The 26,850-nt window shown below is 44.0% G+C and overlaps 1 protein-coding gene across 1 annotated transcript in view; it reads right to left on the reverse strand.

Annotated features, from left to right (window-relative positions):
- Positions 1-26,850, reverse strand: part of LOC117443693 (transcription initiation factor TFIID subunit 4) — a 151,691-nt gene that overhangs the window by 74,684 nt on the left and 50,157 nt on the right. The window contains 3 exon segments of the mRNA XM_071201677.1: positions 1,450-1,575; positions 5,685-5,815; positions 15,274-15,443. Coding sequence (XP_071057778.1) covers positions 1,450-1,575; positions 5,685-5,815; positions 15,274-15,443 — 427 coding nt within the window.

Genomic DNA, 26,850 nt, shown 5'->3' on the forward strand with positions numbered 1-26,850 from the left:
AGCACTACCAGATTACTAGCTCACACATGTATTTACTGACAGTGTGACCTTATTAATATATGTATATATATTACGTAATAATGTACTGGAACTGGTGGTATCCCACTCGGCGAGTTCAGAACCGTCGGTACATTCGGCGGATTCCGGATCGTATGCCACTCTAGTATTCGACCCAATCGGTTCATAAGCATAGGCCATGGGATGCCTGGTGACTGTAGAAGCTCCACATCGATGTCATCTCCCGACGAATAGTCAAATTCATCGTTCAAAACGTCGATCTCATTGCAAAATTCCTCCATCGCTGCCATATCTGCTACGTTGTGTTGACTTCCGGTATGGATACCCGGAGCGAGGACCCACTCAGTGACATCGCCATTTGGGACTCCCCTAATGGCGGCGGCCTGGTCCCGGAATTCCCCACCCGGCCGGCGGATAATTAATTTTCTTTTGGCGAGTAATATCATATACAATAAATATTACGATCAATATCCATTGTAAAATGAATAAACTACCGGAATATTATAGCTGTAATGGTGTTTCCGTTCCCCTTTAAGTAAAATTCAAGCAATGCACACAATCATTACAATTTGAGACAGTCTCATTATCTGGATAAAAGGCTGTTCTTTTACATAGAAATATAAGATATTATAATATTTGTAATGATTAAAAACTAAATAAAAAGAGAAAGACATGGTAGTAGTAAGACAAATGTGTTTAATGATAAAAAAAAAACGTATATTTTATGTTTTTCTCAAATGTGTTCTACTTTTCTGATTATTGGATTATTATTAAATTGTTTCAAGTATTTGCGTTTTTATTATTATTCTACGCGTTATAACCCTCATGTTTTTTCAAATGCATGTAGTTCATCGTTTCATTTTTATATTTCAATGTCCGTCCAGAGCGTTATGTGCCTTTCCTCGGGATCAACCCAATGCACCTTTTTCCAAACTGACTGTAATAGAGGGATGTTGTTCAGGTTGTACATGGGATGGGTGTGTGTGTGTGTGTGTGTGTGTGTGTGTGTGTGTGTGTGTGTGTGTGTGTGTGTGTGTGTGTGTGTGTGTGTGTGTGTGTGTGTGTGTGTGTGTGTGTGTGTGTGTGTGTGTGTGTGTGTGTGTGTTGCGTACTGCTGTGTGGGTGTGTGTGTGTGTTTGTGTTTGAGTTGTAATGTCCCAATGCAAGTATGCAAGTGTGTGTGTTTGTGTGTGTGTGTTGCTGACAGTGTGTATGGAGTGACCTCCCCACGTCCTCCCAGGCACCGGGCCTCGGGGCTCCTCTATCCGGACGCAGCGAGGGGGGAGATGCAGTACACTATGCAGCCCCCCTGCACCATACACACAATCACACACACACACACACACACACACACACACACACACACACACACACACACACACACACACACACACACACACACACACACAGGATGAGGTGACAATAGCTTACTTTCGCGGCCTTCAGCAGCATCTCTCTCTCCTGGTCGTCCTTCCTCTGCTTCTCCAGCCTCTCCAGATGCTCGAAGAACCGGAGCTGAGTGCGAACGTCTGCAGACTGCTCGTAGCCCTCTTCGTCCTGAAGAGGAGACACAGAGGAAATCACTGCCACGTTGAAAGAGAAGCTACAAGTCCCAATGAGGGGCTGCTTCCGAGGCTTCTGTACATCAATGGATAAAACGTCTATTTGTGGATGTTATTAAAATGCTTCTCAGACATTAAGAAACTTGAGAAAACCTCTAGGTTTTACACTGAGTGGCAACCCTTAACCTTTCCCTCTTTATTATATATATATTTAGTTTTTGTATTGTTTTATTTATTTAATGTTTGTTCCTGTTAGTCTGCACAGCACTCTCTTACATGTTGGCCACGTGGTCTGTTCTGGTTATAATTGTGGTTTAAATATTGTACGCCTTCAAGAGAAGATCAACTATGTATGGGAATTAATGTACAATGGTAGAGACTAAGCTGAACACTAGTAGCTTTGAACTGTTGAACATGTGTAACTGTGGTTCCTATCAATGCACCAAATGTCTTTTCTATGAGTCTTTATTACAAATATATTAAAACGGTTTTGTTTTTTTTAACATGAGTCTTAGGCGCTGTTTACACGATAACGCAAACGGTTGTATCCGCTACTTTTCTCTTTCGTATAGCCCGTTCGTTCACACCAGGCCGTAACGGAAACGGACCCCTCAAACAATAACGGGTCCCAAGGTGGATAGATCTGCGGACGGAACACTCTGGGGGGCCAAGCGGCTCCGTGTGTACGCCCAATACGATAATTTCCTGATAACGATGAAGCCATAGCCCCGCCTCTCCCCACCTCTGCTGCTCACTGCTACTGACCATGCTACGGATGTTAGTGCACAATCTACAGCTCCTCTACCACAACCATCAGCAACAAGTGGACACGGAGAACTACATGAACTACATGTTGCTAAATCCACCGCGGGGCATAAACAGAAGGGCAACCATGGCAACCATGCTCAGGGGTCTTCTATGCTGCTTTTGGTGTAGTTTGTGGCGGAAGTACAGCGGCCTAGCTACAGGCCCCCGGGCATATGTACTACAGCGTCTCCAGCGCCTTTCCGAGCTGTCCTGCGTGTGGCCGGGAAGACTTTTTTGATATCGTATTTCGTGTTTGTTTGCGTTTCGTCTGCGTTCCCGTGTAAATGGGGTCTACCGGCCGACAACATGCAGCGGGCGGTGTCGCCATATCATCTAAGGTCCATCTATCCATCAATCCAGCCATCTATCCATCCATCTAGATCCATATACTATCTATCTAGCTATCCATCATTTCCACGAGCACCACCATCCAGCCAGCGCGAATCCATCCATCCCATGACCATCTGAGCGATCCATCGAAGGCCAGTCGAATGAGCGATCTAAATCCACCATCCAGATCCAGCCATCAGAGCGAGCTATCCTAGGATCTATCTATCTATCTATACATCCATCTATCCATCTATCTATCTATCCATCCATCCATCTATCCATCTATCTATCCATATATCTATCTATCTATCTATACATCCATCTATCCATCTATCTATCTATCCATCCATCTATCCATCCATCCATCTATCCATCCATCCATCTATCCATCTATCTATCTATCTATCTATCTATCCATCTATCTATCCATCCATCCATCTATCTATCCATTCACCCATCCATCCATCTATCTATCCATCCATCTATCCATCTATCTATCTATATATCCATCTATCTGTCCATCTCTCTATCTATCTATCTATCTATCCATCCATCCATCTATCTATCCATCTATCCATCCATCTATCTATCTATCTGCACATTTGGTTTTAACAAACTTTACGCCCGTCTGATCCCGACACACACTAACTTCTTTCTATTTAAAGACGTTGACGCTCCCCTGCATGGTGCGATCACTTCTCACTTGGGAAAAGGCAAAAAGCATGTATAAAAAAAACAACTTTTTGTAGGTCATCAAAAGTTAATAGGATAATTGCTTATTTCACATGTTGGTGTCTGTGGCTCCGGTGCAGCTGCGCTTGAACTTGATTTCTATATCACTCTGTTCTATCTGCGAGTGTGTGTGTGTGTGAGTGTGTGTGTGAAGCCGGGTGGCACTGAGCACAAAGACACATCAGAGGAGGCTCATCGCCAGCCCCCCCCCCTTTCCTCCCTCTCATCCAGCCTTTTCTTTGTAGCAGCGCTGAGCCTGCACTCCTGCTGAAGATCCTGCTGAAGCCCGGCTGCTCTTTAAGGCCGTCGCTTTTTCTCGTTTGGTCTTTTCATTTCTCTTTTTTTTCCGCTGATGTCAACAGAGTGGCTTCACAGAGCGCCGCGCCTCCCTCACGCACACGCCTCATTTACAAAACCACAAAAAAGGAACAGAAGAAGAAGAGAAAGAAGTGCCAAACAAGATGGGGACAGCTTCAGCGATGCTTCTCTTCCTGCCTTGGTGTCAGGAAAAACACATTTTCAAAGTTTCCCCCCAGTTCTCCCAACGACGCCAAGATTCACGCTTGTAGTGGAGAAGGATTTGTGCTTTAAAGTACACCAATTAAATGTGGTTATAGATTTGCATTCAAGGGCTACGAGAGATAAAGTCACCAATAACGAGAGAGGTACGCGGGAGACGAGCACTTAGAATTGTCTTTATATCTCAAGTTTACGCTGAGAGACTGAGAAGGCGTCTGTTTATCAACTTAAAAGGCACAAAAAGGGCTTAACTTTTATGTGTTTATGTTAGTGGTTCAGCTGCGTATTCGTCTGTGAGTTTATACGGGAGTTATATAAAAGCGTTTGTGTGCATGCTGCTGTTTACCGACGTGGGAAAGTTGGAGCAGAGTAATCTATATTCAAATTTCAAGTTTTAATATGTGTGTAAATGTCGCCATGAAGTTTCTTTCCTAACTCTGGTGAATGTCCAACTCCAAGTTTTTTATACTACATCTACTGTATATTTAGAATCATAATGGTCTTCCCGTTTATGTAAAATGCTGCTTTGGAATAAAGCCCATACATATTGGAGGTTCATCAGTAAAGTTTGTTCTGTCCAACAGTTCAGTTCAGAGTTATTGTTCTCTCTATCAAAGAAGAAATTGGGGGATTCAGTGTCGGGACAATGTTCAATTAACGAGGGCTGGACTAACCTGTAGGTGGTTGACAATAGGATTTCAAAATGTTTTAGCGCTGAACAATACTAAAATGTATAATTGCTCGTGAAGATTTTTGTCTAAATCAACGTCTGGTAATTGTGAGGGAAACTTGTGTGTAGCAGCAATGCAGCGGGAGTCACCGGCTCATGAAGGAGACACGGGAAGAGCCGGAGCTTTGATGTCAAACACTGATGGTTTATTTGGAGCTTCGGCCGGAGAATTCACATCACAAGTCCAAGAGCCAGAGGTTCTGACTTCACGGGAGAGCTGCCACGTCAAATCTGAAGAACTCTACCCCAGACCCATGTATTTAGTATTTAGCTAGTTCAGAGAGCATCATCAACATGCTGCATATCAAGATAGAAGCATAACACCTCTGTCAGCTGACGCCAACAGGCAGGAGCAGGGAGACAGAGCACTGAGAGCACAGCAGCCACGGTTACGAGGTGCGTGTGCTCAGTCGGGACAGTTTGAACTGATAAACTGGGTCAAAGTTATGGTTCTTGGAAAATATTTCCCCAACAGTAATCACTGTCAAATTGGGTGACAGATAAGTGGTTGACCCTCTGGCTTAAGGATGACATGTATTAGCATTTGCAGTGTCTGTGTCTGTGGGGACACCACTGCAACAAATCCCCAACAGTTAGGGGCCATTATTTTCAACAACCTAGCGATGGTTTGTTCGAAGGCTGAGCGAACGTAAGAGTTTTTTGTATCACTTGTGTGAAATTACATCGCTGCTTTTTTCTCACTAAAGCAAGCGTTTCAACAAAGTAATGTTTCTAGTTCTATAGATGAACAAACGGTAGAAGGGCCATGACTACAGACTGCAACTTAATAACACAATTAAAGTGAGATCAAAAGCAAGAGTAGCTTTAAATCATGAAGCATTGGAGTGTGTGTGTGTGTGTGTGTGTGTGTGTGTGTGTGTGTGTGTGTGTGTGTGTGTGTGTGTGTGTGTGTGTGTGTGTGTGTGTGTGTGTGTGTGTGTGTGTGTGTGTGTGTGTGTGTGTGTGTGTGTGTGTGTGCTTCATACCTTACAGGAGTCCAGTCGCTGCTGAGCGATGCAGGAAACCTTCTCTACGACAGTTCGAAGTCGTGATTGTGCGGCGTGTGAGATGAACGTGACCGCCTCCATCGGGACCTCTGTGACTCCAAACTTCTTAGCTGTGAAGGACACACACAAATACACAGTTCAAACTTTTGCCATTACTGTTTTATTAATACGAATAATTCCTCAAACAAAAATCACTGTTTTGTAAACACTTCACTAGTTTTGTATGAAGCCCGTGTCTATAACGCATTATATATACATACATGTATTGGGTTATTATCTACTTATAGCACATAACAATTATAAGCATGCATATCTATTCATAATGCGTTAAATATTATGAAGAAGCATTTTCTAATGACTTATGACTTCATATTTACTATTTCCCATAGTTGTTATACATTATTAACGTGTTGTTGTCACAATCCTAATGTCATGTCTCGTTTTTAGTTTAGTCCGTCTTGTTTTGGGTGTTATTTTGCTGTTCTGTTCCCACCTGTGTCTCGTTACCCTGTCGTTAGTTCCCTGGTGTGTCTGATTGTGTTCACCTGGTGCCCTTGTGTTTCTCCTCCTGTCGTTAGTTCCCTGGTGTGTCTGTCTGATTGTGTTCACCTGGTGCCCTTGTGTTTCTCCTCCTGTCGTTAGTTCCCTGGTGTGTCTGACTGTCTGATTGTGTTCACCTGTGGCCCTTGTGTTTCTCCTCCTGTCGTTAGTTCCCTGGTGTGTCTGACTGTCTGATTGTGTTCACCTGTTGCCCTTGTGTTTCTCCTCCTGTCGTTAGTTCCCTGGTGTGTCTGACTGTCTGATTGTGTTCACCCGTTGCCCTTGTGTTTCTCCTCCTGTCGTTAGTTTCCCTGGTGTGTATGATTGTCTGATTGTGTTCACCCGTTGCCCTTGTGTTTCTCCTACTGTCGTTAGTTCCCTGGTGTGTCTGATTGTCTGATTGTGTTCACCTGTTGCCCTTGTGTTTCTCCTCCTGTCGTTAGTTCCCTGGTGTGTCTGATTGTCTGATTGTGTTTACCTGTTGCCCTTGTGTTTCTCCTCCTGTCATTAGTTCCCTGGTGTGTCTGATTGTGTTCACCCGTTGCCCTTGTGTTTCTCCTCCTGTCGTTAGTTCCCTGGTGTGTCTGATTGTGTTCACCTGTTGCCCTTGTGTTTCTCCTCCTGTCGTTAGTTCCCTGGTGTGTCTGATTGTCTGATTGTGTTCACCTGTTGCCCTTGTGTTTCTCCTCCTGTCGTTAGTTCCCTGGTGTGTCTGACTGTGTTCACCTGTTGCCCTTGTGTTTCTCCTCCTGTCGTTAGTTCCCTGGTGTGTCTGATTGTCTGATTGTGTTCACCTGTTGCCCTTGTGTTTCCCCTCCTGTCGTTAGTTCCCTGGTGTGTCTGATTGTCTGATTGTGTTCAACTGTTGCCCTTGTGTTTCTCCTCCTGTCGTTAGTTCCCTGGTGTGTCTGATTGTCTGATTGTGTTCACCTGTTGCCCTTGTGTTTCTCCTCCCCTGCCCGGCTGTTTCTCGTCTCGTGATTACCCCTCCCTGTATTTAGTCTCGTCTCTTCCTGTGTTCCCTTGTCATTGTTTGTCCTCCCTTCACCTCGCACTTCTTGTTAGTCTCTCCCGCCTTGTTGGTCACGGTCAGTGTTGTGTGTTTGTGTTACCTGTGTTTTTCATGCCGTGTTTTTGTGCTTTTTCAGCTTTTAAATAAAGCTCGCTTTGGTTTATAACCTTTACCTTTTTGTAGTCTGCATTTGGGTCCTACCTTTTTCCATGATTCCTAACAGTTGTATTGCCATATAATGCCGTCATTCCCAGATGTTTATCTTCCATTTAACTACCTGGGTGTTTTATAAGTTTGCATTTAATTTACTGAAAGGGATAAACAGGGCAAAAGCGATTGTTCTATCATCACTTTTTCAATTTGGAGAAAAAGACTAGCTAAGCAGGTAGAAGGTAATTGTTTCACTACCAACACACACTAAACTCAAAAGAAAAGGAGGAACACAACTCTAATGTTCTACTTATACACACCTACTGTACTCACACACACATTCACACAGAACTGTCTGCATTAGTGCGTGCAATTAACTCCCAGAAATAGGAGCCATACCACTGGATCGTTCATTTGTTTCACTGTCTTGGCTTTACTAGCTGAGCGTCTTCGAGTGTGTGAACGACATTGACCATCTCGCATCGTAGGAGGAAGATAATTGAGTTTCCTCGGAGCTAAAAACCATCTGAAGTCATAACAAAAGAGAAGAGGACTTTGGTGGGTTACTATCCGATTCCAACTTCCTTTTAAATTATTCCATTACCATCGTTTTTCTCTCTGGCACCCTTTTAAGTAAACCACACCAATTATGTAAATCAGCTGCACAATACATATAGTGCAGATCCGCTAAAGCTTTGAAATGGATGGAGGGAGGCCTGTTAGCCTTATGATTACAGAGGCAACACATGTGGCAAGGTCAGAAGAAAAACACTAATAGGCTCCGCTTCCTTAAAAAACAAGATCTTTCAGGGACATTAATATTTCAGAGAAAGTTTAAGAGACTTTTCTGTGAGCGAAAACACGAAGAAATTGGACCGAGAAAAAAAACCTCTGGACCCAGAAACACTAATGAACTGAACAGCTTTGATATTTAGTTTCATTGGTACAACACAGAACAGATAACAGGGATAACCTGCTATACATATTCTAACATCTCCAGTTGGGTGAAATGTTTTGTGGCTGTCGGGAAGGCAACGTCTACCACTTTGGTCAAATCTAAATATCTCAGTACTTATTGGATGGAAGATCATGACATTTGGCACGGATATTAATGTTTCCCAGACAATACATTCTAATTAATCCTATGACGTTTCTAACAGTACCAGCATGAGGTTCACATTTAGCGTTCTGAGTGAGATGTCTTGCCATGAAATGTAGAACAGACGTCCACTTGAGAAAAACATTGTAACCAGTTTGGTGCCCGCTGATATTTAATCAGGTCAAATACCTGCACGTTACTGTAGTTGCATCCATGAGCCGGAACTGTACTTCGTTAAAGGTCACCTATTATGCAAAATTCTCTTCTTCATGTCTCTTCTACATCAACATGTGTCCCCTCTTCGTCATGTCTCTTCTACATCAACATGTGTCCCCTCTTCTTCATGTGTCTTCTACATCACCATGTGTCCCCTCTTCTTCATGTCTCTTCTACATCAACATGTGTCCCCTCTCTTCATGTCTCTTCTACATCAACATGTGTCCCCTCTTCTTCATGTCTCTTCTACATCAACATGTGTCCCCTCTTCTTCATGTGTCTTCTACATCACCATGTGTCCCCTCTTCTTCATGTCTCTTCTACATCAACATGTGTCCCCTCTTCTTCATGTCTCTTCTACATCAACATGTGTCCCCTCTTCTTCATGTCTCTTCTACATCAACATGTGTCCCCTCTTCTTCATGTGTCTTCTACATCACCATGTGTCCCCCTCTTCTTCATGTCTCTTCTACATCAAACATGTGTCCCCCTCTTCTTCATGTCTCTTCTACATCAACATGTGTCCCCTCTTCTTCATGTCCTCTTCTACATCAACATGTGTCCCCTCTTCTTCATGTCTCTTCTACATCAACATGTGTCCCCTCTTCTTTCAAGTCTCTTCTACATCAACATGTGTCCCCTCTTCTTCATGTCCTCTTCTACATCAACATGTGTCCCCTCTTCTTCATGTCTCTTCTACATCAACATGTGTCCCCTCTTCTTCATGTCTCTTCTACATCAACATGTGTCCCCTCTTCTTCATGTCTCTCCTACATCAACATGTGTCCCCTCTCTTCATGTCTCTTCTACATCAACATGTGTCCCCTCTTCTTCATGTCTCTTCTTCATCAACATGTGTCCCCTCTTCTTCATGTCTCTTCTACATCAACATGTGTCCCCTCTTCTTCATGTCTCTTCTACATCAACATGTGTCCCCTCTTCTTCATGTCTCTTCTACATCAACATGTGTCCCCTCTTCTTCATGTCTCTTCTACATCAACTTGTGTCCCCTCTTCTTCATGTCTCTTCTACATCAACATGTGTCCCCTCTTCTTCATGTCTCTTCTACATCAACATGTGTCCCCTCTTCTTCATGTCTCTTCTACATCAACATGTGTCCCCTCTTCTTCATGTCTCTTCTACATCAACATGTGTCCCCTCTGTGGAAAGAGACTCTGAAAGTTTCAGGAACAAAGATTCTCTCTCTTTTTGATCCATTTCTATAAAAACCTGTCTGAAAATGAGCTGATCAGATTTTGGCCACTCTGTGATGTCATAACGATGTGTTGTCTTGAGTAACCATTAGCCAATCAGCAACCAAGGTTGTTTGGCTGACGTTAGCATTTAGCTTAAAGCACCGACATGTATACATTCAGCCTCACAGAGCTGCAAGTATCATTCGTCTTTAAAGGAATACATTGACACAGAGATGGCTTTAAACAGAAGGAAATCGCTCACACAGACAGAGCATGTTCACACGTGGCCGTACTTGCACCCCATGTTGTTTTAGGAACTTCATTCCCATCTATTATCAGAGTATTAAAGACTTATCGGAATGGCCTTGTTTTGATGTAACAAGTAGGAGTTATGTAAACATAGATTATGTAATCATGTTTCCCTTTTCCTTCTTCTTGTCATGCGGCTGTTAGATAACACGATATGTTCTCACGCAGGAGCACTTTCAACACAACAGAGAGACACAATCTGCATCGAGGTCTAACTGGAATATGTATTTGGTCTGGAAACTGGAAAGTATCCATAGAAACCAGGCTATGGAAAGCAGCTGCTGGTGAACCAGAACATGTCCAAACTGCTGCTTGTTTCCTCTTTACACGATAACCCAAGATCCTGAGACACTCAAACACTCCTTCGTTTCTCTGACTGGATCTCATGTCTTACATTTATAACGCTGATAAGTGTGTGTGTGTGTGTGTGTGTGTGTGTGTGTGTGTGTGTGTGTGTGTGTGTGTGTGTGTGTGTGTGTGTGTGTGTGTGTGTGTGTGTGTGTGTGTGTGTGTTTCCCCAGGAGCAGGTCATGCAACTTTCACGGTGAAGCTGACGTGATGCGAGCGCAGCATGAGACTCTGCCTTTGTTTTGAAAGGAATTCGGTTGAGAAAAACTGCATATTTATTTCTCTCATCACAAATCACAATGTGTTTTCTGTCAATGCTGTAATCATTCAAATCAAACTTTATTTATATAGCACTTTTCATACACGATACTACACCCCCTTTCCTGTGCAACCGGTTACATATTCCTCTGTAATAAATGAAAGCAGTTCAAACTCAGAAGTCAATAAACACAGGCCTGAATAAAACACGAATACAAACAATTATTGAATCAAATCTAAAATAAATACAATAAAATATAAAGATAATGAATACATAAATAAAATAGGAATAAAATAAAAATAAAGCATATTTTAGTTTTAGTTTCTTTTTTCTTTTTTTGTAATACATAAAATTCTCTTTAGCCATTTGTTTGTGCTGTTGAGAGATATTGAAGAATGAAAGGCTTATTGTGCGGTCCTAGAATCTGATCATTTGGAGACATGTCCAGTAGATATGAGAACCAGTGTGTTCCCTGCCATCTGTGTGAGTATGAGTGTGTGTGTGTGTGTGTGTGTGTGTGTGTGTGTGTGTGTGTGTGTGTGTGTGTGTGTGTGTGTGTGTGTGTGTGTGTGTGTGTGTGTGTGTGTGTGTGTGTGTGTGTGTGTGTGTGTGTGTGTGTGTGTGTGTGTGTGTGTGTGTGTGTGTGGACCTTCATTACTTTGAGGAGCTTTTCTAGAGAGCTCCAGCTGTGCCTGTGTTCTGGTTCCTGAGATGGGGGGGCAGAGAGCTGCTTCTGAACCCCCCCCCCCCCCCCCCCTCTACACTGAGGCTGAAGGACCAGCCTGAAGAAATATGAGGGGAGGGGGATTTGTGGAGAGGAGGGCAGCACAAGTTTTTGTTTGGAGGGGATAAATAAGAGATATGATAGAAATATAGGGAATCAGGACGCTTCTATTGATTTAAAAGATGTACTGTATATGTGTACTACAACCACCACTATGCAGTTGTCTGTGTCCAACAACGACTCAACGTTTCTCCAAACGGTTATCAATTAATCATTCGTGGGAAATATTTATAAAAATGTCAACTTTTAAGAAATTCAGCGTGGACTTCAGATATCATGTTCACGGGAATGGGATGATTGTGTGCGGTCACAATGGACTTGGTTATTAAAATCCAATGAAAGTTCATCGTGGAGTCCAAGTGGACGTTTGAGCCAGATTTGGAAAATGTACTTTAAAGGATATCACATACATAAACGATCTTTGAGCACCATAATCTAATCAGTTTATCCGGGGGAAAAGGACGTGAATGCCTAATTTAAAGAAATTCGCCAAATGCGTGACTGAGATATCGTTGTACCGAGAATGGGACGCATGTGAGGTCACAATTACCTTTCCCAACCAACATCTAATCAGTTCATCTTTGAATCTAATCTTTCTGTGCCGAATTTAAAGAAATTACCTCCAATCATTCCTGAGATATCGCCTTCAAAAGGAAGCTACATCAAATGGATACAGCAATGAATGCCTTGGGTCATGGTCCGTAATAAAACACACATGTAGGAACCCACGAGCTAAGATGGCTGCCGTGTCTTTGGCTCCAACTCAGCGCTCGTTTACTTTTCGTTGTGTGCTTCTAACTTTGTCCGCAACATGCGAGCCGACCACACCGACTCTACTATACATTTGGCAGACAATTGCATTCAACCAGGAGGGTACAGAGTAACAAGAAGCATGTTGGTACATTAGTTTGAACTTGAAGTGCTAGTACATTAGCTTCAACTAAGCCAGGGGTTCTCAAAGTGCGGCCCGCGGGCCAATGGCGGCCCTCGGAAATGTTTCTGGCGGCCCGCGATAGTTAATGCGACACGCTGAAATGCATGCATTATATTTTAATCCTCCATGGTTGTATCTAGTAAGAATTAGAATGGAATTTAAGAACGGTAAAACTGCGCCCCCTGGGTTGTCATTCCTAAATTATGAATGACAGCTTGTGGAAAGTTTGCTAGACTACTGGTTGCATGGCAACTAGGCATCTCGCCAGTTGCGGTAATTGGTTAGTACAATAAAGAAAGGATTTGTTATGGAATTATTTTGCGTTCCGTTTTTTCTTGGGCGGCCCTCAAACTAATATTGGGTACCTAAATTGGCCCTCACTCATCAAAACTTTGAGAACCCCTGAACTAAGCCAATCCATTTTAAGTGCTAGTACATTATTACAATATGTATCGAGGTTTCATCGGCCGAGGTGCCGTCGAAAAAGGTGTGTTTTCAGTCTGCTGACCGGATACATGTATATAGACTTTTTGCACTACTTTTTATTTTGTATTTTTGTATTTTATGTTGGAGGAGCTCAGGTCAGAATCATTTCATTGCCATTTCTACACTGTGGCTTAGTGCATAGGACAATAAAACCTTTGCATCTTGAAATTGGGTCGTTTTGCAGGGACAACCAGGAGGCAGGAGAGGTCACAGGGTAGCTCCAGCAGGATGCTCCTCAGTAACAGAGAGCTTTAGAGCTGCAGAGGTTTCTGATTGAGTGGAGCTGGCAGGCGGGGGGGCCTCCCTCGGACTGCTGTCAGCTGAGAGCGCGGAGAGGCCCATCACTGACACAACTACCCTGCATAAGTGCCACTTCCCCAGCAGGGGGCGCCTTAGCCTCCTGCCCTGCATCACGCTGCGTGCCCCCCCTGAGGAAAGATTTATATTTTTAAACAACCCCTTCTGCCTCGAGGTGACGGGATAACAACCGCGCCGAGAGTCCACGTAACGAAACACGACCCGCGGGCTTCCGTGCCGCACCGAAGATACTTTAATTAAGAAGAGGGCGCGAGACTCCCCGTCACGTGGCGTTATGCTGAGTGTTTCAAGATCTGATGCACAGGAGCAAGATGTTTTTATTTTGAGTAATACAGCTCGTTATACGTTTTCACAGGTTTCATTGTGCAGCGAGAGCCGACAGGATATTTCAAGCAATAAAAAGCACCGCCTGTAGCAAGAAGAGGTAATGAAGACACTATCACTCTACTGTGAGGCTGCAAACAAACCTCTCCGTCTGTATCGATTAGCACACGCACGCTGTGCCTTCAGAGTGTCAGTAAAAACAGAGACAGAATCAAAATCTCACCGCCAAGTCTCATCCCTCTAAACTCTGTTCCTTCAGACCAGAGGACAATCTGACAGCCAGCCTTCAAAAGACAAACCCATAAAGTATGTATGCGTGCGCCTCGGGTCCAGTGAGTTCAGACAGCCACTGAAGAATTCATTAAAGGAGGTGAAAGAATTGTTAAGTGCATCAAATTTAAACCAAGGCCAAACAAGAAAAGGCTCAGACCGAACCACTGACAGAGAGAAAATCAAAACCGTCTTTAGTGATGACACTATAAATACAGAAACAACGCAAAGAGAACAGTTAGCGATGTCATCAGCCGGGATGTCGCTGGGTTGTTGCTCAGAGAAGAAGAGAGGGGGGATTCTCCCGTACGAACATTATCGAGTTAAATGCAGAAGTGGGAAGTAGTGCAGTACAAATACTTCGTGACTGTACATTTTTCTGGTATCAGTACTTTACTCTACGACTTATTTTTCTGACGACTTTTTACTTTTACCTCTTACATTTTGAACACCTGTACTTTCTACTTCGTACATTTTCCAAACAGCTGGTTACTTTAGCTTTATCGTGATCATTATTATTTACGGCCCGTCCACCCAGCAGCGTGCGTTGAAGCTCGACAAACTCGACACATGAATCTCCCGCCCCGGACACACGAGCACGCGGTTTGATTGGCTCGAGCTTGTACTGGCATATGATTCGATTGGCTGACACTTCCGTCGCAGCTTCAACAGTTGAACATTGCTCAACTTTTGCAGCGAGCACCGCCAGCAACGCCAGCAACGCCAGCAACGCCAGCAACGCCAGCACCGCCAGCAACGCCAGCACCGCCAGCAACGCCAGCAACGCCAGCACCGCCAGCAACGCCAGCACCGCCAGCACCGCCAGCACCGCCAGCACCGCCAGCAACGCCAGCAACGCCAGCAACGTGTAGCGACGCTCCCAAAATGCAGTTCGGCGAAGCGTGACGTCACCCCATTCAAAGTGAACCGGCAGAAGCGTTGAAGCTGCCGTCATTGCGTGCCTATGGATCTGAACACGATCCGTGTATCCATCACTTCCTGGTCTTCTCTAAAGAAGAGGGACCAATGGAAACGTTGTCATGTTGCCGTTGTTCAGCATGGAAACATTCATTAGCTAACAATGACATTATTGTTCTATTGATATAAAGGGAGGTCAGGTACTCTTTAAAACAGCTGCTAGCTATGGGTACTTTTTACTGAAGGACACTTCAAAGCCTCTTTACTTTGACTTGAGTAAAGAAGTTTAGTCAGTACTTCTACTTTCACCAGAGTATTTTTAAACACGAGTATCTGTACTTCTACTGAGTAAAGGATGTGTGTGCTTTTGCCTTCTGTGGTTGAATGTTTACGAGGGTGTCCTACCTGTCTCCAGGATTCGTCGATGGAGCAGTCCCGGATGGAGGAAGGCTTCGTCTTTACACGAGCGGATGTGCGTTCCCACCAGCTCAGAGTTGGTGGCGAGTATTCTGGCGCTCTCCTCGTTCAGGTTCACCCCGGCCATGGAGGCCACGTCGTTAATGTCATCATCGTCCCTGCAACATGGGAAATGGAAGATTAGCAAAACACGTAACTTTAACTAACATGATCTGTTGTGTGACAACAGACGAAGTTTGGCGGCGGCTTGAAGGAGCTTGGGATCATGGGAGCTGTCTTTTCACCATCGCCGTCACTGCAGTCAGTTTTGACCTGATTACTTCATTTAACAGGTTTTTACAGAAAGCCGAGTTACCCAGAGTTGTCTCCTCCTATCAGACAACAACTCGCCCATTGATAAAACTGGTAAAAACACTGAATAAAGTTTGTTCATTAAAACAATTATTGTTTCTCCAACGCCGCTTGGTAGAAGATTAACTGTTGGCTGGGAACCGAGGGTCGATTGGAGTTTGCTTCGCTAATTCCTCCGATTACACGTTTAGACGCTTAGGAGGATTTTAACGGAAGCAGAGTTATCGGCAGAAACCTTTTCTATAACTAAAGGACACACTGAGTAAAACCGGTGAAGCTACTAAAGAAAGCAGTGTCGTGTTTAAAATCAAGGTTTATCTTTTTGTTTGTCGCTAACATAGGCTCAGCTTATCTTTCTGATAACTTAAGAACAATACATCCTACGACCAAAATCTTTCATCCTGGTAAAGTATATAGTTAAGAACAACTAAGTTCTAAAAACGATATTGTATAAATATATGTTAAAACTGGAAAAAGTAATGAAAGCTTCTGGCAGACAAGAAGTGCAAAGGAAACTCCAGCAGAGGAACAAGGTCATTCAGGGTGAACTAAAGTCATTGAAGGTCGTACAGGGGGAAAACTAATTTGGGATGCTGTCTTTAGGGATTGTGTCCTACTGGTTGGTGTGTACAGTTTACTTTTTGTTATATCAAAATGTAAGGAAAATAAGCAAAAAATCCTAAAGGACAAAGGCACGATTCTGCTCCAATCGACATGGAAAAATAATTCAGTTTGAGGAAAGCCCTGTACGCGAACCCTTACTTAATATATTTTTTTGATTTTTGATTTTGATATACTTTATAATCCCCGTGGGGACATTTTTTCTCTGCATTTGACCCATCCTAGTGTTAGGAGCAGTGGGCTGCCATTTTGAACGGCGCCCGGGGAGCAGTGTAGGGAACGGTGCCTTGCTCAGGGACACCTCGGTAGCACTTGGTCTTGCCGGGACTTGAACTGGTGACCTTCCAGTTGCCAAGCCAAGTCCCTATGGACTTCGCCACCACAGTCAGTGATATCAGTCCTAATGTCCCAATATCAAAATGTATTCATGCTTTTATTCGTGAATATATCCTGGGATGACAATAAGCATTTGTTTAGGGTCGCAGGGTCTATTTGTGTCGCTGTGAGCAGGGAGACGAAGAGCGTTCGGACGTTGTTCGGTCGGTGAAGATGCTCTTGAGGATTGGCACGGAGCTGTGATGAATCTGGCAATACACTCATGTCAACAAACTCTATTTGCATACTGCTTTGCTGCACTTTGATTTGTTTTTTTCTCGACGCACAGGTCATTTCTCACGGGCATATTGCTGGCTTCCCACTGTTTACATGTTATTACATATACGCAGAGACATGTTAGAGTGTAAACAAGCAGGATGTGTGTTTGGGTCATTGCGTTGGTGGTGGAAATGCCACACTTAATCACCTTCTGGTACGGAAAGCACAAATAAACAAGCTGAAACCAACATTGTGTTATTTAATAATGAGTTATAGCATTTGGCAGAATCAATCTTATCTCCAGCTGGAAGGACAGATAACCAATGTGTGCTAAAGAAATCTGACCCCGTTTACACAGAGGAGCAGGACACACAAAGGGACATAAGACAGGTAACATCTATATGATAATTTGCCTGACAACGGGCCAGTGGCACCCGCCTGTCTGTCGAGTGCAAGAGAACAGAAGGTTGCCGATCTTTTGTATTAAAGGTGCCGTATTATACTGTTTTTCATCAATACAGTGGGGCAACAAAGTATTTAGTCCGCCACCAATTGTGCAAGTTCTCCCACTTAAAAAGATGAGAGAGGCCTGTAATGTTCATCCTAGGTACACTTCAACTCTGAGAGACAGAATGGGGGGAAAGAATCCAGGAAATCACATTGTAGGATTTTTAATGAATTCATTGGTAAATTCCTCGATAGAATAAGTATTTGGTCACCTACAAACAAACAAGATGTCTGGCTCTCACAGACCTGTAACTTCTTCTCTAAGAGCCTCCTCTGTCCTCCACTCGTTAACTGTATTAATGGCACCTGTTTGAACTCGTTATCAGTATAAAAGACACCTGTCCACAACCTCAAACAGTCACACTCCAAACTCCACTATGGCCAAGACCAAAGAGCTGTCAAAGGACACCAGAAACACAATGGTAGACCTGCACCAGGCTGGGAAGACTGAATCTGCAACAGGTAAGCAGCTTGGTGTGAAGAAATCAACTGTGGGAGCAATTATTAGAAAATGGAAGACATACAAGACCACTGATAATCTCCCTCGATCTGGGGCTCCATGCAAGATCTCACCCCGTGGGGTCAAAATGATCACAAGAACGGTGAGCAAAGATCCCAGAACCACACGGGGGGACCGAGTCAATGACCTGCAGAGAGCTGGGACCAAAGCAACAAAGGCTACCATCAGTAACACACTACGCCGCCAGGGACTCAAATCCTGCAGTGCCAGACGTGTCCCGCTGCTTAAGCCAGTACATGTCCAGGCCCGTCTGAAGTTTGCTAGAGAGCATTTAGATGATCCAGAAGAGGATTGGGAGAATGTCATATGGTCAGGTGAAACCAAAATAGAACTTTTTGGTAAAAACTCAACCAGACGTGTTTGGAGGAGAAAGAATGCTGAGTTGCATCCAAAGAACACCTACTGTGAAACATGGGGGTGGAAACATCATGCTTTGGGGCTGTTTTTCTGCAAAGGGACCAGGACGACTGATCCGTGTAAAGGAAAGAATGAATGGGGCCATGTATCGTGAGATTTTGAGTGACAACCTCCTTCCATCAGCAAGGGCATTGAAGATGAAACGTGGCTGGGTCTTTCAGCATGACAATGATCCCAAACACACCGCCCGAGCAACGAAGGAGTGGCTTCGTAAGAAGCATTTCAAGGTCCTGGAGTGGCCTAGCCAGTCTCCAGATCTCAACCCCATAGAAAATCTTTGGAGGGAGTTGAAAGTCCGTGTTGCCCAGCGACAGCCCCAAAACATCACTGCTCTAGAGGAGATCTGCATGGAGGAATGGGCCAAAATACCAGCAGCAGTGAAAACCTCGTGAAGACTTACAGAAAACGTTTGACCTCTGTCATTGCCAACAAAGGGTATATAACAAAGTATTGAGAAGTATTGACCAAATACTTATTTTCCATAATTTGCAAATAAATTCTTTAAAAATCAGACAATGTGATTTTCTGGATTCTTTTTTCTCATTCTGTCTCTCATAGTTGAGGTGTACCTAGAATGAACATTACAGGCCTCTCATCTTTTTAAGTGGGAGAACTTGCACAATTGGTGGCTGACTAAATACTTGTTTGCCCCACTGTATATTATAAGTCTCAGATATATACACTTCATGTCTTTGAAGTGTTTGGCTCCAAATACCAAACAGATCATTGCAGCATTACCCATAATCCCCTCTGTTTCAGCCCTGTTTCAAAAGTGCTGATTCTCTGTCTGTTACTTTAGATGAAAATAAGGAGCCCCTCCCCACGCCCCTCTGAGAGATATTTGGTTACAAAGAACTCAATACAAACAAACAATAGGCGCTTTCACACCGGAGTACTTTTCCCGTATTTTCCCCAGAAATAGTTCCGATAGTTTCTGGCATGTTGCGTTCACACCAACAATATCTTCTTTTTCGGGAACCTTTTCCCCTCTTTTCAGTCCCTGCTAGAGAGGAGGGACTTTCCTGGGGAGACAAAGGTTCCAATTTCTGATTGGCTGGGCAAATTGCAAACAACGCCCCGTAAAACTCTGAAAAGTTTTTGTGAAGCCGCCATTTTATTTCCTCGCATTAGCACTATTAGCATTATTAGCATTATTAGCATTAGCCCAGCGCACCAACGGAGAGAGACTAACTTATGGCAACACAAAATAAAAAGTGGGATCGGTGAAGTGATGAGGAGGTGTCGGCGCTTCTGGCGATTTACCCGGGGCTTTGGGTGGCGATTTACTGCCACCCAAAGTCCCGGACTCCGGGGGGCTCCGGGACTTCGGGTGGCAGTATACGTCATGAAGTTGTTTGCGGCCTACCAGTAAACCCAAAGCAGAAGAAGAAGTGACGTCAGCGGCTTCATTTGCGTAATCCTCCCTCAGGGACTTATTCCGGTGTGAACGCGATTTACTAGATAGTGAACAGGGAAATAAAAGTTCTGGGGAAAGTACTTGGTGTGAAAGCGACTAATGGTGCTCTAGGAGGAGATTCAGGTGATAAGGTGAGGGGGGGGGGTTACCTTGGTTGCTGATTGGCTAATGGCTACACAAGACAAAACATCGTGATGACATCATAAAGTGGCCAAAATCTGATCAGCTCATTTTCAGACAGGTTTTTATAGAAATGGATCAAAAAGAGAGAGAATCTTTATTCCTGAAACTTTCAGAGTCTCTTTCCACAGAGGGGACACATGGTGATGTAGAAGAGACATGAAGAAGAGGGGACACATGTTGATGTAGAAGAGACATGAAGAAGAGGGGACACGTGTTGATGTAGAAGAGACATGGAGAAGAGGGGACACATGTTGATGTAGAAGAGACATGAAGAAGAGGGGACACATGTTGATGTAGAAGAGACATGAAGAAGAGGGGACACATGGTGATGTAGAAGAGACATGAAGAAGAGGGGACACATGTTGATGTAGAAGAGACATGAAGAAGAGGGGACACATGTTGATGTAGAAGAGACATTACTTGGCATGTAAAGACAGTGATTATCCGAGCGGTGACGTGTTGTGCTTCCAGGACCAGCCTGGAGCGAGCGGCGGATCTTCTGAGTGGCTTTGACGGAGGGACCAAAGAAGCGCAGAACACACACAGGGCGAACTGGCTCACCTCCACAGTCCTCTGCCTTCATGCCACGGATGTTGGTTGCGACAGAGCTTGTGCGTGTGTCGCTGTGCTTTTGTGTGTCTTCACACCGGGGTCTTTCAGGCGCCCTCAGCCACCGAGGCCCTCCTGAACCACGGTGCGGCCACGGAGAGCCGATATGAAACTTGACACCACGGCGGGAGGTTGACAAAGACGATTAGAGCATGTCCCTGAAGCTCACACACCTCTTCCTTCCCTCCCCTCCTCCTCCTTTCCTCCGGTCTAATTACAGAGAGGGTCTACATAACAACACATGCATGGATACATAGGATTACCCCGCATGTTGCACCTCACTTCCTCACGTCCTCATGGATTACTTTGCTTGTCCTAGGAAGAAACACGCCCGAGGCCATGTTTGTTCAGGTGAAGAAGAAGCACTGCTACCTTATGGATGTTTAAAGACAACGGGATACCGCGGTGGAGACGTTGACGCCAATGGAAGTCGCTCATTTGCAAGTTCAGCCTTCTCCACATCCACAGAGATTCGGATATAGAGAAATGTAATACTTTGATAATTTGAATAAGTGTTGAGTTGGATGTAAACATTTCCGATGATATACAGATAAGAACTGGAGCTAAAGATGGAGCCTATTCCGTCCCAAAGAAGTTTCTAGCTTACGGGTTTACTTCCAATGTATGCGGCCGAGTAAAGATACGCTGTAGTGTTTCTCTCTTTCTGTTCCCGCCAGTGATTTCTAGTTCTGCCCATACACTCTACTTTGAAAGGACATCACATATTGTTGTATATCGTTTTTCTAGTTTTACATTATTCGCCCTCAAAGGGATATCTGTATCGATTAAAGGTGGGGTAGGTAATTTTGGAGAAACCGGCTCGAGATCGCTAGAATTTGAAAATACACAACCGGAAGAAATCTGCCACTTCCTCACAGAGCCCCTCCTCCAACACACACGAACGCGCACATGACCAATGAGGGCACGAGATAAGTTTGTGCCCCGATGGAAGGCTGACAGGCAGGTAGGCCATCCAATCGGTTGGTTGTACTTTTTACAGTATTACGGCTTCTACAGGTGACATTTTTTTATGGATTTTTTGTCAAAGCACTTCAGATATTCATTGCTATCGGGATGTTGAGAGCATTCCATGGAATATAACAACAAGTGTATCTCGAGCCGGTTTCTGAAACTTACCTCCCCCACCTTTAAGTGTAAATTGGCTTAGGTTATATGCAGTAGGAACTACAATGTGTGGCGTTAGTCTATTACGTCTATTATTAATATAATAAGCCCTAATGAAATAAAGGGTTTAAGCTAAATGAAGCCATACAACTAGGCTTCTTTTCCAATGGTGCTTGAATTTAGCATCAATCCCTTAGATCAGGGGGGTCAAACTCAAGGCCCGGGGGCCAAATCCGGCCCGCAACTTCATTTTCTGCGGCCCCACAAGAGCTTGCAAAGAATATAATATGTTTATTATACGGTTACATGCTACAGAAGCACGTTGCCCATAAACTACATGTCCCACAATGCATCTCAAATATGCCTTCTTTCTCAAAATGTCTTTTTCTCCAGAATGTTCTTTTCTTTTTCAATCATTTTGTGACATTCTCACTGAAGAGACTTCCAATTATTTGCCCTATCTTCTGCTTTCACATGTAGTTAATTATGAAGTTATTACCCTATCCGATAATAATCCAATGCAGAGGCAATAATGTAATAATACATTATTTTATATATGTTAAATATCTATATATGTCTTTTTATATAGTCTTGAAGTTACAACCGGCCCTTTAAGTGCAACCATAATGCGAATGTGGCCCGTGATGAAATTGAGTTTGACAACCCTGCCTTAGATGAAAGTAAGAAGTTTTATTTTCACCAGTATCCGTAGTGCTTACGGAGACATATCTACATTTGTTAACGTACAAATATGTCCAAACACTGGATAGGTACATAAAGCAATGGTAATATTCGGAATATATTATGTCTCTTTTTCCCGTTGGATGTCTCATATCGGGCTGTTTGGGATCGCCGGGGTTCAAATCAAACGAGAATGCCAAAGACAGGTCTGACATTAAAAGCAGGGAATGAGTTATGAAATGCAAAACACTCCCGACTATACCTCGGCGCTAATAAAGCAGAGATGTAATTAGCTTCCGCGGGAGCTAAAGAGCAGCCTCTCAGTTATTGGTCGGGGTTTGCTGCGGGCCATGCGGCCGGCGGTCGCATGAATACATATGCATGTCGTTTCCATATCAAGCCTGTGTTTCAGCGAGGGCACGCCATAGGTGGTGTGAGGATTGCTTTGCCATTTAGAGGTTGTATGTGAGGATAGGTGGGGGTGCGTTTAGATCTCCTGCTCTCCCCCCTTTCCATCACCAGCCCCTCCCCCCCGTGGATAAAGGTCCCTGTGCCCATGCGGGGGTCCTGATTGATCCCTGTGACTAACAGCCAGGCCATTCAGGCGTGTTGCTGCACACTGAGAGACATGGCCCTCTGCAGAGAGCGACAGCAGCTGATGGGATGTGTGTTTATGAGCATGAGGACGACAACACTGGGGGGGGGGGGGGGGGGGGAACAGAGCTGCAACCAACATGTGAAGAGTATTTTAAATATGGATTGTTGGGTTTATAAAATGTGAAAGGCAATATTTCATTTCTGTTTCTTCTTGAACGATTTAGATTGTTTTATAGGATATTAGATGTGTGTTTGTGAGCATGAGGACACTGGGGGACAACAGAGCTGCACCTGATGATTTGCTGATTATGTTTTATATTATAATTGTTTAGTGTACAACATGTCATCATGACAGGTAGCCGTTTTAAAATCTTGTTTTGTCGGAACGAGACCTAAAAGAGGCGGCAAAAAAAATATATAAAACAGAAGAAAAGCAAGAAATCTTTATATTAGAGATTGGTCGATTAATTTCTTGATGAATTTATACATTTGTGTTTAAATGTCTTTTAATAATGGAAAATGGCCATCCCATTTGTTGTCCTCATGCCTTGTGTTGTCAGCTTTGATTTTAAACAAAGAAAAGGGACAGTTTCACATTTATTCTTGCAAATGTTACGATTAATCTATTATCAAAATAGTCGCCGATTACCTTTCCGTCCATCGATTAGTGGACATGTTAAAGCTCTACAATAAGCCCAGCAACACACACTGCTGGATATTCAATGAGTGAATCTTATAACTGAACGCACCACCCACTCTCAAGCTGCAGTCATTCCGCACTTTAACCTGGCTGCGTATCGTACATGTTTTCTTGAAGGTATTTGCCAAAATAACGTGGTTTGATGCGGTCGTCAAAACCACAATTTAAGCATTCCTATTTTTCTTCGTTTGGGCGTTTTTGGAGTGCCAATATTTTCCTCAAAAAGGCCTCTGAACATTTAATTGAATCCTATTGTGTTCCCAAGTTTCTACATCAACACGTTTTGGGAGGACACTTTTAAGTTTTAATTGAATCAGAAGTATTTATAAAGAAGCCCCACAGGAACATAACAGAGCAGCAGAGTGTGTGTGTGTGTGTGTGCGTGTGCGTGTGTGTGTGTGTGTGTGTGTGTGTCCACCATGTACTGCAGGGCTGTGTTTGAGGGGCTCAGCTCGGAGGTTGGCAGAGGTCTGAGGGCCTCGGCGGGCTCTTGTGATTACAGCGGATGTTGAGTGTTTACAGAGAGATGAGGGGGGGGGGGGGGGGGACAGAGACAGCTGCTTTCACTCTGTACTGTAAACTACACACACACACACACACACACACAGAAGGCTGGAGCGATAGTGGAAACCCCACAAGCCCTGCAGTGTGTGTGTGTGTGTGTGTGTGTGTGTGTGTGTGTGTGTGTGTGTGTGTGTGTGTGTGTGTGTGTGTGTGTGTGTGTGTGTGTGTGTGTGTGTGTGTGTGTGTGTGTGTGTGTGTGTGTGTGTGTGTGTGTGTGTGTGTGTGTGTGTGTGTGTGTGTGTGTGTGTGTGTGTGCGTGCGTGTGTGTGTGTCAGAGTGACAGCAGTCTACACATCAGTCTGTGCAGGATGGATGCTAACTGACCAGTGTTTTATTTTATTCGAGCTAACGGTCACTTCCACACCACCGGTTCTGACGTCTTCACACTGGCTTCCTGTTTCTCTTTTCTCCCATGCATTTAAAACCATGCATCTTCGAGTTGTTGGGAAGAAAGTGAGAAATATCTCCTACTGTTTGGAGAAAATGCATCGTCACAGAGCCGAACACCGACTTCTTTAGTGACGCTAAAATGTACAAAACAGCCAAACATTTTTACACAATAACTACGTGTGAATATCATACTTTAAGCATTACGTAAGGTACCTCTTGCAGTTAAGTGTTCTCACTGTAAAGGCTCCGAGTGATTCTTCCAGTACTGATAATTACGTGGAAAACACATCAAACCAGACCTGATTCGACAGCTTCTAAAGTAGAAGTCGTTGCCTCTTTACAGGAAGGACCTCCATTGACAGGTGGACTCATCATGTTCACGTTTCGGGCTGTGAAGACACGGTGGCGTCGGACGGATCAACGTGTCAGCGGCTCTGCTCCGACATGTCGATGTCCTCAGGTGAACAGAACGAGTCTGAGAGCTTCCAGGCGGCCTGACGTCCAGCTGAAACAAGCGAAGAGTTCACCGCTCAGCGTTTACGGTGCACGGATAAAGACGAGAGTATAATGTTCGTTAAAGAGCACTCGCCACGAAACACAGGAACGCTGACGACGATAAGTTATATTTCTCGTTGTTGCACCAGAAAACGTTGTGGCCATGATTTCGAAAAGTATTAAAGTATTAATATTTCACCAGTCGTTTGAGCAACTGGCGAGATCTGGTTTCTTCCACCTACGAAACATAAACTGAGATCTGTAGTTTCAACACCCGACCTAGAAGTGATTATCCACGCGTTAATTTCATCTCGCATTGACGACTGCAACGCGTTGTTCCCCTCTCTCAGCATGTCTGCTCTCGGTCGTCTGCAGGCGGTCCAGAAAGCAGCTGCAAGGCTTCTCACCCGGTCGAACAAGCGGCCCCACGTTCCCCCGATACTCGTCACTCCACTGGTCGCTTATGGGATACAGTTCACTCTCACCTACAGAGCATTGCACGGTCAGACTGCTGCTTAAGTGGCTGACCTGGTTCATCCATACACATCAGCCCGCCCACTCAAGTCACACATGCCCACGTACCCACCTTGGGACGAGCGTTCGAGGCCGTGGCTCCTGAGCTATGGAACGCTCACCTACGGTCTGCGGCCTCCGTGGACTCCGTTAAAGCTAATTTAAAGACACCCCTGTTTGGGCGGGGCGTTTGGGTAACCAGTGTGCTTGATTTTATACTCCGTTTTTATTTTGTTTTATTATGTGTTGGTGCTTCTATGACTTCGTAACACGTGGCTTGTGTGTTCGTGTATCATTGTACGATTCCTATGATGATGTTTTATCGTTTTGTCAAGCACTGTGTGACTGTGTCTGTGAAAAGCGCTTTATAAATACTTACTTATACGTGTCTTTATTTATTCTTTATTATTATAATGTCTTGAATTTATCAGTTATCTGTAAACTTTATCTTATTATAATTGTTTTGTTTCATTGATTATTATTTTATCCTATTTAATTATATATTTTTCGAACGCAGAGAGAATTTCTTAAAGTGCAATTAGAAAAATAAGTGAGATACAAAACAAAGAAGATGTATTTGACAAATGAATAATTATACAATCAGATATTTTATCTCCTTTTTGTATTTTCCCTTCCCACTCCTCCTCCTTTCATTGGTTATTATTCACTTATTTAAATCTTTATATATTTATAGTACGCTCGGCAATTTCTCGAAATGCAAATTTGAAAAAAAAAGTGAAATAACACAAAACAAATGAGAGATCAAGAAGTCAACAAATCTCCGTCACTCATTAAACATTCAAATCAATATCAGCAACCTCATATTTCACTTCATTTAATAAGTAGCGGCCAAGGATGCTCAGCAGGAGCGTTCTGTGGAGGAGGCATGTGGAGACAATAAATGGACAGAAGCCAGTTTGGGGGCTCTGAGGGACAGTGCCGGCACATCATCACCTGACCTCGATAAAAGCAAAATATACAGCGAAATGTCAGCGACATGCTTCTTCCGTGACAGTGGGTGCTTTGCGTTATTGGACTTGTGTTGAAACCAGTGTGTGTGTGTGTGTGTGTGTGTGTGTGTGGAGGGCACTGTGACACCGCGGGGGGGGGGAAGGTCGTCAGTAACAAGCGAGCCTGACAGCTTAATTACCAACGCTGCTAAAGATTTATTGGTTTATCAATCAGAGCCCCGGGCGCTGCCTCTGCCCTCAGGACACGGGAGCCATTACACATGAACCCGCTGGCCCATGTGACCCAGACTCCTCTCAGGCAACCCTAAAC

This window comes from Pseudochaenichthys georgianus, chromosome 3, assembly GCF_902827115.2.
Source record: "Pseudochaenichthys georgianus chromosome 3, fPseGeo1.2, whole genome shotgun sequence".
NCBI lineage: Eukaryota > Metazoa > Chordata > Actinopteri > Perciformes > Channichthyidae > Pseudochaenichthys > Pseudochaenichthys georgianus.